The sequence below is a fragment of the Lethenteron reissneri genome, chromosome 10, assembly GCF_015708825.2.
Source record: "Lethenteron reissneri isolate LAM-NWPU_2019-01 chromosome 10, ASM1570882v1, whole genome shotgun sequence".
NCBI lineage: Eukaryota > Metazoa > Chordata > Hyperoartia > Petromyzontiformes > Petromyzontidae > Lethenteron > Lethenteron reissneri.
Window position 1 is genome coordinate 11,968,275 of NC_083788.1, and position 17,516 is coordinate 11,985,790.

Here is a 17,516-nt window from a genome sequence, read left to right on the forward strand (position 1 = left end):
TTAAATATTTTATGGGCCATTACATTTACAAGGCTTCCATTACATCAACAAAACAAACAGGTTATATATTTCTATTGAGATACAAATTTCTCAAGATATTCACACACCGAAGGGTTATTTTAGTGTCGGTTGTTTTACAATCGTTTTTGTTGTTTTGGTTCAGAACACGTGGACAGCGATTTCACTGATGGCCCAATTTAACGCGTTTAAAATGTACGCAGTGTACACTTTTTATCAATATAACATGCTTCCTCAAAAAGGGAACGAGTTCACAAGCATCGATTACTACCAACTTGGTAATGCAATCCATACACAGGGGTAACCTGGAACACTGTACACACAGCAGGCACTCCTTAGTTTGATCAAGTGGCCTCATGACATGCGGCAAAAAGGATCACGTGAACACTTAGAATGCCTTCACAGGTATATTTATAAATTATTTAAGATACGCAAAGGAAATAACATTTCTCAATGCCACAGTAAATCTGTACTGAATGGGATGTGGCCTGATCGAAGGCGAACGGTAATTCTTGGGCAAAAACACGAAGCTTAATGGGTAGTGGTATGCACACAACTCCACATTATAGATCAAGATGGCAGTCAGTGCAAGTTGTCACTAAGCTAATGTTGCATTTCTTTCGCACCGTACGTATCCAGCTGTGCTAATCGGAGGTGCGGCGGAAGGTCAACCAAACACAAAAACCAGTTCTAAAGAAATGAGTTTTCAATCTAGATGTGAAAGTGCATAGCTGCCGTGACTTCCAAATATCAGAAGAGCTTTCCAGACAGCCGCAGGAGCACATCTGACAGCGCGCGATGCAGCGACCAGCCAAAAGCTGCTGCGAGGATGACCGGAGTTCGCGTGATGATGGTTTATGCTCCTTGACGAAATCAGCAAGGTGTTGTGGTTCATTTGTCGCAATCGTTTGATGTGTAATAAACGCGACCTTACAACGTATTCGTTCGGCAACCGGAAGTCAATGCAGCTCGAAGAGCACTGGACGGACATGGTCGAATCTTGATGAAACCAGTAAACTACAACGTGACATACTTTGGGTGATGTGAATGGTAAACAGTATTAGGGGACAGTGCCTTTGTGAAAAAGGCCTCAACATGGGGGTGGAAGCATGGGGACTTCAATGCATAAACAAGGAGGATAAATTGAACAATGAGATTTTTATATTAACTTGACAGTCAAAAATGTACATCTGCACAGCACTTAATTTCATCACCGTCATCAACAGACATTGCTAGTCCAACACTGCCTACCCCCCTCACCCCAAGCCACTCCCATCTTGTACGATCCAGCAATACAACGATCCAGCCAACACCTGCACACAACCCCATTTCACCCCTCCATCTCCTCGGCTGACCTCCACTCGGACGCGTTGCATTACTTGGCTGACATTTTTTGACTATTTGTCCTTATCCCTTCTAGTGATGTCTCCCACCTAAGCCCTCATACGTTTCTTTACAGTGTCAAATATACTTGTTTATCTGTGTACGTTCTGTAATCCAAGCATGCATCTCTCCATGTTTGTATGCGCCTTTGGTCAGCTTTTGTTCGCTTTATTTTCATGACGGAGCTTCTGAATCGTATCACGGTGGGTGTCATACACGGGTTGCAAAAGTTCTTATTTGGGCACATAATAAAGGTCCAGTATTAGAAAAACACTCCCTACAATCTGCAATCATCCACCTCTTTATTTCAAAATTCAGATTTCGGTCCAACTTCAAATAGCAGTCCAAGGTACAAATATGTTTCTGTGTTTAATCAGTCGTGTCACTTCGACAGATGTTTCGAGTATTTGGCTGCTATACGTTTCCGCATGATAAGTCACTGCATTGGGCAATCATTTGTGGCCAGGTCGCTTCTGAAAAAGAGCTATGTAGCTCAGTGTGCCCGACTTGATGAAAAAAAAATGGTCTCCAGTTGAAGTGAACTTGTTCCACAAGATCTTTGATTTGCCCATATTTACATCCCGAGCCCTACTTTGCGACCTTCTTACGCTTCTCTCAACGTTGCCCATCATACATTTCCATTGGACATTACAACGACAATGTCGTCAGAAGAATCTCCGACGGTTAATGTTTTCTCGATTCATTTTTCACGCATTCGTGTCTCCCAAACAACGTTCATTTTCCCTTCAGGCCGAGAGACTGAAACCAGCTTTGCCGTTGCAGACGCACTGTGCCGTGCTTGGACGTGGCTCTGACCAGCACGCCACCCTTGCTCAACCGACCTACCAACAACAACTGACGACGACAACAGGAACGAGCATCACTTTGTGAACCTTCACGACAAAACGTGTCGCGCAGACACCAAGCATTCGCCACTGCGGACAGAAGCACGAGGCTATTTTTGCTCAGGGGCAGTACTGCAAATCACGAGTGTGTAAAACGTAGCCACATGCCCATCGCAAAGAAAACCCGTTTGTTTAGGGTAATTCAATTCGAGTGGGGAAAAATCAGTCAAATTGTCTGAATGCTCGAGCTTTGTTCCATTCGCATAGATGGTACGTACATGCCACAGAGAGAGACGCAATTGCGTAAAGCCCCGAGTTCCACATTTGCATAAGAACATCGTGTTTTTTTGGCTTCGGTCCAAAATCCCGGAAAAAAAAACATTTGTTCAAGATGACCCGACAACGAGCAGCTGGGTCAGCCTGAGATAAAGGTAAGGCTTTTAACATCGGTCACTGCCTTAATAACATTTTTTAAACAAACATAAGCATTGAGACATCGTCGGGCATGAGCTTGTGTGAGGTTCAAAGGTAATATATGTGCGCACATTTTTGCACGTGTAAAAATGCATTATTGTTATTATACAGTAATGGTTTAATAAGAAACCAACTTACCTGTCAAGGACTGAGTGCTTCCGTTAGTGCTGAGCTCCATGCTCTCGAGGTGAACATCAGGATTTACGACCACTCCTTTTCCACCAGTAACAAGGAATTCTAGTCCCAAGGAGTCTGGGAATTTGATATTTACATCTCCTATTAACAAGACACAAGAGGGCAGGACAACTGAAATCAGCATTCGTATGTCAATAAAAAAAAATTTGGACACAATGAACACACATTGATATTGTTTGAGTGTATTTCAACCGTAGATACCATTCATAAGAAGAATTCCCCTTCTTTACCCAGATATTCAACGGCGACGCAGCGGTTCGTACACCACCGCAATGGACCTGGCCATCAAAGTTCAACCCCGGGCAGTGGCCTACATCGGTGACGAGTGATACTCGAACTGGACATGCCGCCTCCCACCTCCATCAACCTGCAAATGGTCAAAGCCTCACCGAGTCTATCTTTGGGGACCGCCTTCCTATTTATAAACTCCTGGAGAGAGATGACAGAATATATTATATATAGACGAGAAAGAGCGCAATGAGATGAGGAGGTACAGATGAGGCACGTTTACTGAAACGGGATGCAAAAAAGTAACGAAGATGTAATTAGATGAGAAGTGATACAGACAGGACAGGGACGAGAGATATTAAATAACTTTTCTTTTATATTAATCAGTCTTTAATGCTTATTAAGATCAAAAATTTGAGCTGGCCACTCCTATTTTTTACGATTCCGGGCACCGTTTGCCGCTTGGGGCCCCCTAAGCCTTTGCGTGCGTCGGCTCGTGCCGAGCGCCGCAAGCTGCAAGCACCTCGCTCGCTGTGAAGTTCCACGGCGCTGGGCTGAGAGAGGTGCACCGTGATGTCGCCCACTCGCGTGCGAGCCACCAACCCCCCGTCCAGGCTTTCTGTGGAAGCACAAGCGGCACGGCACACAGGGGGACTCAGTTAAGAGCTGTACGTGTGTGTGTGTGTACGTTCAACTTCTTCTTGGTTCTTTCGGTAAAGTCACGTAGAAGGGAAATAATAAAACATAATAAAATACAATTCTCACGACGTTTCGGCCACAACGCAAGCAGCCGTCCTCAGGTGAAGAACAGGTCTGTCAGAAAGACAGCGTCATTCAAACAGCGTCATTCAGACGCTGTTTTTCCGACAGACCTGTTCTTCACCTGAGGACAGCTGCTTGCGTTGTGGCCCGAAACGTCGTGAGAATTGTATTTTATTATGTTTTATTTGTATTATTTTATTATTTCCCTTCTACGTGACTTTACCGAAAGAACCAAGAAGATGAATTCCTGCAGACACGAAAGCTTTAAATCGAAATTTTACGTTCAACTTCTTTTTCACCGCCGTACGTAATCCAAACCGTGCTTAATTGGAGGTGCCGGGCTGCTCTCCGATTAAAATCTAAGCAATCAATTAATCGACTTCAATCAGACGGCACGAAATTGTTGAAACATGTCTCGCCTGTTTCCCCACGTGTGACACGGTGGGACGGGAGGTGATGGGCAGGGCTTGTGGCTGTGATCGGTTATTATCAGCCGGGTCATGCTGGCCGAGATTTTGTTGAGGATGTTACTCACCTCTAGTAGGCAGGCTGTTGAGGCTGTGACTTGTTGGGGTGGGGGGGGGGCGCGAGAATTCCAACCTTTAGGGTCGTGTGATTTTTGAAGAGGTCCATGTAATCGACCGTTGTAAATTAATCGATTATTTTTAAAATAAATCCATTAACTCATATTCCAAGCTCGAGACTAAATGGAAAGGAACACAACGGGCAGTTCAGTGACTTTATCTTCTAGCATTCTCCGAGACAGGGTGATGCACTGCTAGCTGAAGAGTTCCGAGAGAAGATTTATTCATCCAATGATATTAATGATAATTGTAAGATAATTGTGAAATAAATATTTACGTCTCAGCCTCGCCAAACCGGTCGCATTTTGCAATGTTGGAACTTCGGGAATTGTATTAAGTTTGTGCGAAGCGCAAAATCGATGTTCCGTTAGAAATCTCTGAGAATGGCAAGAATCACAGCCACAAAAAACGCAGTTGCCGTGAACACACTCCGCACCCTCTCTCGTTGACGACTCGCTGACGTACGCGCCTGTGACGGCAGAGAACGTCAGCGAGCTTGGTGCTGGCAGTTGCCATGGCAGCCTACAAATCAATGCAATTCTTTGCCTAGAGACCCAGCCAACAGCAACCTGTTTTCTGTCTGCAAATCGCGAGCTTGCGTGATTGCCACCCCGTCCTCTGGCAACAGAGTGAAATACACCACTACCACCCATCACAACTGGCTTTTTGGGCTCATGGGGCATGGCGACGAGCATGAGAATTGCAAATGCATAACCATTGCAGGCGAAGAACGAGACTAACCGGGTTAAAGGTGGCACGATTGGCCCGAACAACATTTTACAAAGCTGAATAGTGCCCGGACAGTGCATACTCTGTACTTTTATATATTACAGAAAATAACAAGCATAAAGTGCGCATACCCACGTACAAAATATACAAATGTACACAAATGTCATTGTCGGAGCACGACTCCACTATAAACTCTGAATTGTTAAGAATTAGGTGATTAAGGGTGGCGCTGTAGTTCGGGTGCTAGGCTGCTTTAAAAGCACAAACAATGTGTACCTATGGAGACATGTAAAAATAAAAAAAACTATCAATGATACGGCCCACCTCTTCCAAAACGTCTGGGCCAGAATGGAAGAGTAGACCAATTACCTCCCTCGAGCTCCGTCTAGTGGAGGCCCTTCCGCCAGCAGTGGCGTTAGCGCGCGAGAAAATGCAGGACTGTACTTTTACCTTTACAAACGAGGACCAATGCGCTCAGGCGGTCGTGTGGTCTGTACGATCGCACCCTGCCAATCAGTGCATACAAGACGGAAATTGCACCAGAATCGGTGACTGTTAGATCCAGTAATCAACTCTGAGAACGGTTATCGGTTTAACCGGTTATCGTTTTACACACCCCTACTGTGATGGTGGTCTTTTATTGAGGTTCCATGGACCCCATAACAGTCGCAGTGCCACCCTATGGCTGTCTTGCTGAGCTGCAGCTGAGAATCAGAATCTTTATTCAGACTTGGAGAAATCCGATGGACTATGAAGGTCTTTTTCACAGAGGTAGGTCACCCTACTGGACATCCCATTTTAAGGAATCCCACTGGTGCTGGACGTGGCATTTCACTCCCTCCCTTCACAAACATCTGTCACGGAGTTCAATTACTGACCTACGACGATGTGTCCCTCGTCCGTAGTGACGACTGTGTTTCCTGCAAATACATAGCATTGTGATTGTTAGCGATGCACTGCTACTTTATGGGTCCTTTTATCCAATCGCATTTTCTGTTGGCATCACAAGATTTTTTCTGTAATCCAAGTTAGCATTTACTACCGCAAGCGGCAGGTAACAGCATTAAAATTGTCGTTTTCCGAAATTAATATCAACAAGTCTATGGGTTCAACTGACCGTGCGTGCTCCCCAAATTCACAGTTCCAGAAGTCGAGCTGAACTGCGACGATTCCGCGTAAATAAATTTCGCGTTGAGTGGACCACGCTTGGTGGAAACGCACGCTTTAATCGCTTGCAGCTTATCGATGTTCACCGACTGCAACAGCAAGAAAAACCTCGTTCAATATCGTCATCAGCAAGTGTCTATCCACCGCTTGATAAAGACCTCCCCAAACCGTCACCATCGCTCACAGTGCAGTGCAGTGCTGTGCTGCTACCATCTGACTCGTACACATGAACTGATATCATCGCTCCCTCTCCACAGTGGTCGTACCTTTGGCTGCATTCTCTCCTTTGGCTGCCATTCCGTCACCAGTCTCGTCCATCACCCACCATCCCGTTTGGCGATTACAATTACACTAAACTATAAACTATTTTTCTTGGTTCTTTCGGTAAAGTCACGTAGAAGGGAAACGATAAAATAATAAAAACATAAAAAATACAATTCTCACGTTTCGATTGCAACACAAGCAATCATCAGGTGTGAAACCCACAGCAAGAAAATGTTCTTGCTGTGGTTATTGTTTTATATTTTTATTATTGTATTGTTTCCCTTCTACGTGACTTTACCGAAAGAACCAAGAATATGAATCCCTGCAGTCACGAAAGCTTTAAATCAAATATAACTATTTGTTATTTTACCAGGTAAGGCTCATTGAGCTATATAGCTATTTTTAATAAGCGACCTAGCCACACATGACGACTCAACGAAGTGGCTTAACATGTGGAAATTCACAGCAGCCAAATACTCTGAACGCATGTTTCTAAATGTAGAGGGAAAAACCGGTGGACTCGGATAAAAATACACGCGACGACGGGGAGAGACATGCACACGCGAAATATACAGCAGGTGTCATTTTCTACTGTTTCATTTACCATCGTTTTTATAGACTGGATACTCTTTTACCTACTTTTGCATTTAAACCACCCTTTTAAGATGTTTAAGTGTTTGGTCCGCATTTAGACGTTGGTAAATTTTTCAAACATTTGGTTTACTTATCCATCTCCCATCTCTTGATGTTGGACCATACATTTGAATTACTTTGAGCTTGTAATTGGTTCAACATCCTTAATATTCACTGGGCAAATGCACACGTGTGTAAGTGACAACATGTGGGGGTAAGTTCAGTACACAGCTATGAACGCATCCACACACGGCAGTTCCAGTGTGAAATAAAAGAAACCCACAAAAACGAAAACGCTTGTTATTGCGTAAAGAGACAGATGATGATCAAGTGGGACTTACATTGCAACCTCTGGCATGGATGTTCACGTTACCCTGCAGGGACCCTGCTGACACATTTCCGTGCTCGCTCTCAACGCTGATGTCTGCACCCTGCCATCACAATGACATGTTTCAATGTACAGTTGCTAAACAGTTGGTGATATATATTCTTGGTTCGTTCGGTAAAGTCACGTAGAAGGAAAATAATAAAATAATACAATTCCCACGACGTTTCGATTACAACACAAGCAATCATCATCATCATCAGGTGATGATTGCTTTTCACACCTGATGATGATGATTGCTTGTGTTGCAATCGAAAAGTCGGGAGAATGTTATTGTTTTATTTTCATTATTTTATTATTTCCCTTCTACGTGACTTTACCGAACAAACCATGAATATAAATCCCTGCAGTCACGAAAGCTTAAAATCGAAAGTTGGTGATATCTCTCTATATATATTTTAACACAACCCCATATTTTTGAAGAGGGGGGGATTACCTTGATAGATGCCAAGTGAACGCCGCCTCTGTCCGTGCGTACGCTGCACACATCGCTTTCCATGCTGCCCACGTGGACTGCCACCATCCCCGCTGGTCGCGAGATCCAAGTCTGGTCACAACAATGCCCGAATTGTCATTGTTCGCCACTCTGGAAGACACCCGTCAACTCGACGCCCGATTTAGCACAAGTCAATTTATTTTTCACCAAAAACGTTAAAGCGACCGAAATGTGAAAAAGGTCCTGCCCAAGTGCAAGGGTGGGCATTAATGATATGCTTATGTTCAGTGTGAAGGATAGTATTCGTAGCTGGTGGGCTCGTTGGCTTTGGTTGGTACTCGTAGTCAACTAGCGACTTGGTTAAAGTCAGTGACAGAGCTACTGGCAATTCGCTAGTTTGTTAGGGCTAGTTGAAGTGGCTGATTGTTATGGTGAGTGAGAGGGCTTGTACAATTTGTTAGTTGGCTCGTTAGGTTAGGGTTACTGGGCTGGTGGGCCTAATTGGTTAGTGTTGCTGGGCCCCTCCTTGGGGCAACTTACGACCTTTTCAGTTTTTCGTAGCTTTTGATTTATGGCGCCACGGACTGTCTGTTACGGTGCACGAAAAAAAGTCACTTTTGTACCACAGCAGACTATCATGCGAATTCAGTTCACGGTGGCAATTCAACGTAATGCATTACACACACTATAACCCCCCTGGTGTGTATTAAGACTGGCCAATCCACGTACTAAAATAATATGGAATGAGAGAAAACAGCACGGTGAATTCTTTCCCCTATAGGTCTACCATCCAATCTCAATACACGTATCACAACACTCCGATGTGAGATTTGGGGCCATCACTTTGGCGATGTTCAATCTGCTCTTTGATAAGATTGAGGAATCAATAGAAATCAGTCGGGTATCTATACAGTACTGTTGTATATGGATGACCCTGTCCAGGCTGGTCCAGGTGTCTTGTGACCCCCCCCCACCCCCAATGAATTCCTCACATTTATTTTCCTTTGCATATTAATTTGTTTAAAATAAACCTTAACTTTAAAAATAGATTCAAGATAATTAAATGTGGGTCACAATGACATCCGGACCACCCTGTACAGCATCATGAAATGCGCTGCACAAACAAGACACCTACCAAATTTAATTGGCACGGTCACCTCCAGTTGGTAACCGACGGCTCGCTCACTCCCCGTCACCTGCAATCGTTTGTGGGAATCGCTGTAGTCCACGCTTACGCCTCGTGCGCCCAACGCACTGCCCTGACCAGCGGGCGCGCCCTGCTGCCCAATGCCATTTCCACTGCCCTCTCCAGGACCCAGCCCGATGCCCTCTCCAGGATCCTGCCCAATGACCTTTCCAGGACCCAGCCCGATGCCCTCTACAGGACCCTGCCCGATGCCCTCTACAGGATCCTGCCCAATGACCTTTCCAGGACCCAGCCCAATGACCTTTCCAGGACCCTGCCTGATGCCCTCTCCAGGATCCTGCCCAATGACCTCTCCAGGATCCTGCCCGATGCCCTCTCCAGGATCCTGCCCAATGACCTTTCCAGGACCCTGCCTGATGCCCTCTCCAGGATCCTGTCCAATGACCTCTCCAGGATCCTGCCCGATGCCCTCTACAGGATCCTGCCCAATGACCTCTACAGGATCCTTCCCAATGACCTCTCCAGGACCCAGCCCCATGCCCTCTACAGGACCCAGCCCCTCGCCGTGCTCACTGCCCCGTTCCCTGAAGACCCTAACAAATGCTCTGTCGCCATCGGGGTAGCCGTGCGGGTCCAGGGGCAGCACGGACACGTGGCTCGCTGCCCGCAGACGCAGCGACGAGAAGAGCGCCACGCGCGACTCCCACCGCGGTGGCGGCGCTGGGTTCGAACCGGGTCGGTGGCAAAGTCCACGCCGGCTCGCTCGAGTCGCCCGCCGCAGGGCGAGGGCGACTCTCAAGTGAGCCGCGATCGATCGCAGAGCCGTCATTGTTCGTTAACTCGCCTCAATTTATATATATCTCTCAATCTATATAGATATCTCAATCTATTGCGCCGATGGCTTTTTCGTCGTTAAACCCGTCACCACCGCCGCCAACTCCCGGACACAGCTCCAACTTGGTCGGGGGCTCGTCACGGAAACAAATACGTGTGTGTGGTGCTGCTCCATTCAGTGGTTACCAACGTTGAGCTCGACCGAGGGTGCGTGTTGGGAAGAATTATACAGCCTACGTGGTTAAAGTCATCGTGCCGGCGCGAGTTAAGAGCGTCGGAACGGTTTAAACAAACACAAACATCCGCGAGCAACCACCCCTCCCCCCGGGAGGTTTACAACAACCCCGCTGTGTTTTGTTGTTGTTGTTACGGAGCACGGGGAGGGGAGGAGGAGGGAGGAGGAGGAGGGAAGGGATGAAAGACGACGACTCCCGCACGTGGCCTACTCTTCGGCCGGCACCGCCAGCTGATTGACTTTTGGTAGGGGGGGGCGAGGCGTTACATTTCACAGAGCGCTTAGGCCGGCATCGCCAGCTGATTGGCTTTTAGCGGGGGGGGGGGGGTGGGCGAGGCGTTACATTTCACAGAGCGCTTAGGCCGGCATCGCCAGCTGATTGGCTTTTAGCGGGGGGGGGGGGTGGGCGAGGCGTTACATTTCACAGAGCGCTTCGGCCGGTACCGTCAGCTGATTGGCGAACGGCGACCCTAGCGGCTTATCCGATGCGTGAAATTCAAGAGCACGGTTATTCATGTTTTACTTTGTTGTGACGTAATTCGCCGATTGCGCCGCGTGACGTCATTGAGTGTACGGTTAAATTTAAATTTTTATCGACAGATTTTATTTTATTTATTTATTAATATAAATTATTTTGATTGCGTCTAGATTGTTTAGGTTATTGTTGTATACGTTTTGACCCATCTCTTCCGGGCATCTGTGAAAAAGAGCTTTACAGCTAATCGGATTCCTCCTGTAAAATAATTTATATTCTTCGTCTCTGTACAGATGGACGTCGTGACGTCACCATTGTATTGCGGCGCAGCCCGTGACGTCAGCCGGAGGCACCGCCGCAACTTTGTGCCGAGTGACGTCACATTCGCGCCGTAGTTTTCCCCCCTCGTGACGTCACAGGCGCGCGTGACGTCACGAGAGGGGGTGGGGAGTGAAGCGAGAGTCATGGCGGCCTCCACCGGCGTGCTGCCGTTCGTGCGCGGCGTGGACTTGAGCGGAAATTCCTTCAAGGTTCGCCGCTAAACGCTTCAATGAAAGCTTCACACACGTGTGTGTTTGTTTGTTTGTTTTAAATGCTGGCAATAAACGCGATTTGCTATCGGAGTGTTGGAATCAATTGCGTCGAAGTGTGTCTCGTGCGTGTGTGTGTGGCAGCACTTGCCGACTGACTCTCTGCTTGAGCACGATGGCCAAAAGCGAGTTTATGTTAAATGAAATTGTCGAGAATTCCGCTGAGCCGCGACGAGAGTGACGCAGTTTGTTCGTGTTACAGCTGCTGCTGTTCCTCTGTTAAAGGCGACAGCTGCCGCGGTCGCTTTGTTGTTTATCATCCACAGCTGTTCGGCGTTTGAATGACGGACGCGAATTTAATAATTAAACGATTCATTATTTTTGTTAAATTCAAAGCTTTCGTGACTGCGGGGATTCATATTCTTGGTTCTTTCGGTAAAGTCACGTAGAAGGGAAATAACAAAATAATATAAATATGAAACAATATTTTTTTTTCCCTTCTACGTGACTTTACCGAAAGAACCAAGAATATTATTCAATATTTTTTCATTCATTTCTTGTTGAGCCTTGCTTCAATGGCAAACATTAATTACTTTAGATCCATAATTTGCAGGTTGTGTTTTTTGGTTTGGATCTATTAATTGTATGAATGTGTCGTTAAACGCGCCACCACACCCGACACGGCCAATTTGTAAGGTCTGTCACGTAAACAGAACGTGAGTACGACGTTTCGCCAGTAATTGCAACCAGCTTCATCAGGCGACAGCCAGATTTGTGAAGAAAATTTATTTTTAAAAGTCGCCATGTGGCGCGCAATCACAGCGCTGCATTGACGTCAGGGCACCTGGTGTTGTGTTTTGTTTAAATAAAATATTTGTATTCCACATCCTCCCTCACATAATAGGGGCCGTCCATAAATGACGTCACGCGAGTTTTGACGATTTTTGACCCCCCCCCCCTTCGTCACAAAAAGTCAGACCCCCCCTCAAATATGACGTCACAAGCTCTGCCCCCCCCCCAAATAAAACATGCTTCAAATCGCTTTAAACTATTGTCATTGTAGTGAGTATTTAATGTGGCGCTGCACTCTGATGTTGTAGGAGAAAACATTTATTTAAAAAAGTCTATTTAATTAAGTTTAACGTGTTGTCTATATTTATTTAAAGTTGCGCATTTTGATGTGACGTCACATTTCTCAAACCCCCCTCCCCACACATCGTCACAAATGTCTGACCCCCCCCCAGGTGCGTGACGTCATTTATGGACGGCCCCATATTTTTAAAACGTCGCGGCTCCACATTGTTATCGGGTTGTATCATCCCAAAAAACTTGGTGGCGATTTCTCTTCTCCGTTTCCCACCACAGACACCAACATAAAATTGTGATTGCAACAGCTGTCAACCGGTACGGTTTACTCCGTAATTCTTGTGCAGGGAAATCGAGTTTACAGGTCCGTACGGCGTACAGCCGTTTCAATACGGGCAACATACTAAACAAATCTTATTTTCTATGGTTCTTTCGGTAAAGTCACGCAGATAGAAAAAATAATAACAATAAAATAAAAATAAAGTGAATAATTTTTGTTACTATTTGTTTTCTATCTACGTGACTTTACCGAAAGAACCATAGAATTATAATTCCAGCAGTCACGAAAGTTTTAAGTCAAAAACAAATCTATTTGTCTTTCTCTCTTGTGATGGGACTTTGATGGATGAACGTTCAGATTTATAAGGGCACTGGGTGGCCAATGAGGTCTAAATTGGTCTTTAAAAAGGTAGGCACTGATAGGGGGTTGACAGGTATGTGATTGGAATTTTTCCAACGTTACCTCCCCGTCCCCCCAACAGGTAGTCTACTTTTTACGTGAAGCAATTTTGAGTAAGAGCACGGAACCCCTTTTGTCGGATTAATTACTTTTAATGACGTGAAATCCCTAGTACGGGGACCATAAATGGTTTATTTAGACACCCTTTAACCAAGCGAATTTCCAATGGGAGGCATTCGCCTTCAGACGGCCTTTGTGCTGTTGACAACCCTGCACCTAAGCTTTCGCCACCAACATCCACAATAGATGTTTTTTGGTTAGATCGCGTAAATATAGATTTGTTGTTAAACCCGCCAACTCTGGCTGTCCGCCTGATGATGCTAGTTGTAATTGTACTGGCGAAACGTCGTACTCGAATTGTAAATGTTGTGCGTTTACTCTCCAACACACACCGGTGTGCTGAACTAGTAATGAATTGGCATGTTTTGTTTATGTGACAAACATTACTATTGCTGTCACTCTGTGAAATCTCATTGAGATTCACTATGAAGCTGTCCGTAAAGCAGCAGGTTTAGATCCTTTTGAGAATGATATTTTCTCTAGATTGATGTCGTTCGCTAAACCAGATGAGAGCCAATTCATGTGCATTTCCTTCATTTGATTGGAGACTTGAGATACTGAATTACTGAATGAATTAATAAATAAGGTTCACCGTTTATTTGCAAGCACTTTAAAAATGTTGAATTCTAATTGGTATTGCACCTTTAGCATATAATTGCATACTCCTACAAATTATGATATTGAAAATAATTGTGTAAGTATTTCACTGGAATTTAAAGTACCTTTTCAACTGTTATGCATTTTACTGACTCGTTTCTTTTCCATTCAGGGTGGCTACTTTCCTGAGAGTGTGGAGGACATGAGCAGTCTTCGGTGGCTGAAGCTCAACCACACGGGACTGTGTTACCTGCCGGAAGAGCTGGGAAAACTGGAGAAGCTGGTCTGCCATCATTTTATTTCCTTAAGCATGTTGTACAATATTAACGGGTTAAAGTAGTTCTTGGTTTTTTTGCAACCACTGCAGGTTGTCACAGTTGTGCCATGCAGCTGTCCGATGTATGTTCAGGTTGTATCGCGAGTTGCTGGGTGTGATGTCTGAAGTTTTGCTATTCGTGCTGAGAGCTTCTTCAGTTCCTGAACAAGCTCCCAGCACGATGAGTCAAACTTGGGGACATCAGTGCCAAACAAGAGGCGGTAACAACCCGAAAACACAGTGGAGAGGGACTTGTACCAGTTGGCTGGGATGGGTCTATGGGAACTAATGTATTTATCCGAACTGCTATGTTCAGCAGTTGTCAATGCTGAATATTTGTTCTGCTTTCTGCATTAGGAGTACTTGTCTGTGAGCCACAACAGCATCAACACCCTCCATGGAGAGATTTCACACCTGCCTTGTCTCCGGGTTTGTTTTTTTGCCTTTAAAACATTACAATTCAAGAAATTACATCAGAATAAAAAGAAACATTTAGTTTGGAACGTTACGGCATAGTTCCCAACTACTTCCGTTAACATTCATACAATGTCAACTATGCCAGACGGTTTGTGTCACTGTCTCGGTTAAATCTGGTTTTGGTATTTCTGCAGGCCATTGTTGCTCGCGCTAACAACCTGAAGAACAGCGGCGTTCCCAATGACATCTTTCAGCTGGAGGACCTTTCTGTCCTGGTGAGTCAAGGCCCTCACGTGTTCATGGCCCACGACAGCGGGTGCTCGCCCAAGCGCTGCATACAGCAGAGAGGCTGCCAACAAATAGTGATTCCTAAGGGTCAACATCTTAATTTTCACATGAAATGTAAGATAGAATGTGGAAAGTCAGTAAATACCAAGTTATTATTATAGCTATTTTCTTCGGTAATTGTAATTGATTGTTGTGTTTGGTTAAACGGTAACAGCCGATGATCAGAATTGTATTATAAAGCCGTGTTTGTCACACAAAGGACCTGAGCCACAACCAGCTGACGGAGATCCCGCGGGAGCTGGATAAAGCGCACAACATGCTCGTCCTCAATCTAAGCCACAACAGGTATGGTATTACACCATTGGAACCTCATTTGCCAGTAAAAATATGATAATTGGTTTTTTACCCTTCTATCTGGCAACAAAACTGACACCTTTTTTACAAGGAGTCATGTTTGCATAGACCACAATACCTGCAGTCATAATGCAAACAAAAAACATAACTCTGATAATGTGCACTGTCCTTGAAGTTGATTGGTCCACACCCAAGACAGCTTTCCTTAGAGCCTAGTCTGGCAAATGAGGTTCCAATGGTGTAAATGCTTACCCCGAGCTCTCATACTCTGATGGTGCATTGTCTTTGAGTTGCGCGCCTTTTGACGTCATATGGTCCAACCCATGTGAGACTAGGCTCTAAGGAAAGCTGTCTCGGGTGTGGACCAATCAACTTCAAGGACAGTGCACATTATCAGAGTTATGTTTTTTGTTTGCATTATGACTGCAGGTATTGTGGTCTATGCAAACATGACTCCTTGTAAAAAAGGTGTCAGTTTTGTTGCCAGATAGAAGGGTAAAAAACCAATTTTCAGGTATGGTCTTACTCCGCAACAAAAACACGGGTGACTGGTAATAGTAGTGAGCAACCACAGAAGTAAATAAACCATCTTGATTAACTCTGCCTCATAACCAAAAATATTTAGTAGCATCACGTTTTAGGAAAAAGTGCTTCCATTGCAGAGATCAATTTAGAAGTACATTTCTCGTGGCTATCCTTGCTTTATCTATGCTCGTGATGATAAGTTATAGTAAATACAAAAAGCAGTTTAAAATGCCTCAATGATTAACAAACGTGCTCGGTGTTCACACACACACTAAAAAACAACAGTACTTTAAAATGTTTACAGTCATGGCTGGCATTGCTTATTGTTATTTTTATCATTGCTGCTTTTTTCAAAATTTCTTGCTGTGGTTTTTCACACCTGATGATGGATTGCTTGTGTCGCAATCAAAACGTCGTGAGAATTTTACCGTTTTATTTGTATTATTTTATTATTTCCTTCCTACGTGACTTTACCGAAAGAACCAAGAATATGAATACCATTGCTGCTGCTGTTGATGATTAATGGTTCTTGTAGTATTGGGCCGTCGCTGCACAGCCAGCTGTTCATCAACATCACGGACCTCCTGTACCTGGACCTGAGCAACAACCGCCTGCAGAGTCTTCCCCCACAGATGCGGCGCCTCGTGCACCTGCAGACCCTCATCCTCAACAACAATCCGCTGCAGCACGCCCAGCTCCGGTGAGAGCATCGCATCTCGAGCACCGTTTACTCGGCACCGCTTCCGCTAAGCCACTTTGTTTGATTGGTGTAATTTTCATCTCCGTATGGATTTCATAATTCGCGTAATCCGTATTGCACAATACAATGTGTATTTATAGAATGTCTAAATGCAATCGCATTTGAAGATGGTTTACCAAATGGGGGGATTTGCGTCACAGGGAGAGGAAGCTTGTGCATTTTAAAATAAATTCAGTCATTTACCTGTCCAGTTCCTTATTCTATATATATTTTTAGTACAATCATTGTCAACCCAACGTTTACATGTTTACATTTTATATGATGGTGAAGGAGGCATTACCACGTTAAGTCTAATATAGGAGAACGTTGGGTGTTTGGACTGTTTTGCTTGACATTTACAATTTTTCTTTTGACGTTGGCTCGTCTTCCGATTTGGTTGAACGTGGGTAATGCAGGCAATTGCCTGTCATGACGAAACTGCAGACTCTGCACTTGCGGAACACACAGCGGTCTCCGAACAACATGCCCGCGTCGCTGGATGCACTAAGCCACCTGACAGGTTACTACAGCCTTGCTCTTGCATGCACATTGCTACAAATATAATCGCCATCATCATTGAAAACTGAGTTCTTTAAAACTGATTTTTGTGTTGAGTTTGTTGTCCTTTCCCCCGCACCTCCGATTAGCACGATTGGCTAAGTACGGTGCTAAAGAAGTTCAAGATACACACATACATTATCTAGTTTCACAGACATACACTTTTGCCCCCGTTCTGTCCGGTTGCTTTCGTTAATTATAATGACGCTTGTTTACCCAGGAAAGTCTCACTGAGTTTTCAGACTCTTGTCTTGGAAGAGTCCTGTCGGATTTTCACAGTAGGGGGGGGTGATGTTTGTCCGTGAAATTCCAGTTGAGTAATTTGCAGGTAACTTAGCATTGGCATGTTTGACCAACACACAGTTATATATACGTAGGATTTCGCGACCAATATTACCCATAATAAATTTAAACAAATAGGTTTAACAACACATTATTATTATTATTACGCAGCAGTTATATATTACGATTGTGAGTGCTATAACGGTTACTTGATCTGCGCGATGGGATCAT

At 44.8% G+C, this 17,516-nt stretch overlaps 2 protein-coding genes across 3 annotated transcripts in view; one reads left to right on the forward strand and one right to left on the reverse strand.

Annotated features, from left to right (window-relative positions):
* Positions 1–1,681: 1,681 nt before the first annotated feature.
* FAM185A (family with sequence similarity 185 member A) lies at positions 1,682–10,536 on the reverse strand. Its single transcript, XM_061548949.1, is given in 9 exon segments — positions 1,682–2,243; positions 2,859–2,996; positions 3,667–3,762; positions 6,097–6,138; positions 6,336–6,474; positions 7,624–7,713; positions 8,104–8,181; positions 8,183–8,214; positions 9,239–10,536. Coding segments are annotated over 9 exon segments (1,563 nt in total). The 5' UTR covers positions 10,080–10,536; the 3' UTR covers positions 1,682–2,136.
* Positions 10,537–11,201: 665 nt separating this feature from the next.
* The window catches only part of LOC133340559 (protein flightless-1 homolog), a 34,548-nt gene continuing 28,233 nt past the window's right edge, over positions 11,202–17,516 (forward strand). For both annotated transcript variants that reach the window (XR_009754920.1, XM_061548863.1), the window contains exons 1-7: positions 11,202–11,324; positions 13,979–14,089; positions 14,480–14,551; positions 14,734–14,814; positions 15,087–15,172; positions 16,242–16,406; positions 16,862–16,965. Coding sequence is in view for 1 of the 2 variants with exons in the window: in XM_061548863.1 (XP_061404847.1) it covers positions 11,259–11,324; positions 13,979–14,089; positions 14,480–14,551; positions 14,734–14,814; positions 15,087–15,172; positions 16,242–16,406; positions 16,862–16,965 (685 nt within the window). In the remaining variant the exon portion in view is untranslated. The remainder of the gene's footprint in view (positions 11,325–13,978; positions 14,090–14,479; positions 14,552–14,733; positions 14,815–15,086; positions 15,173–16,241; positions 16,407–16,861; positions 16,966–17,516) is intronic.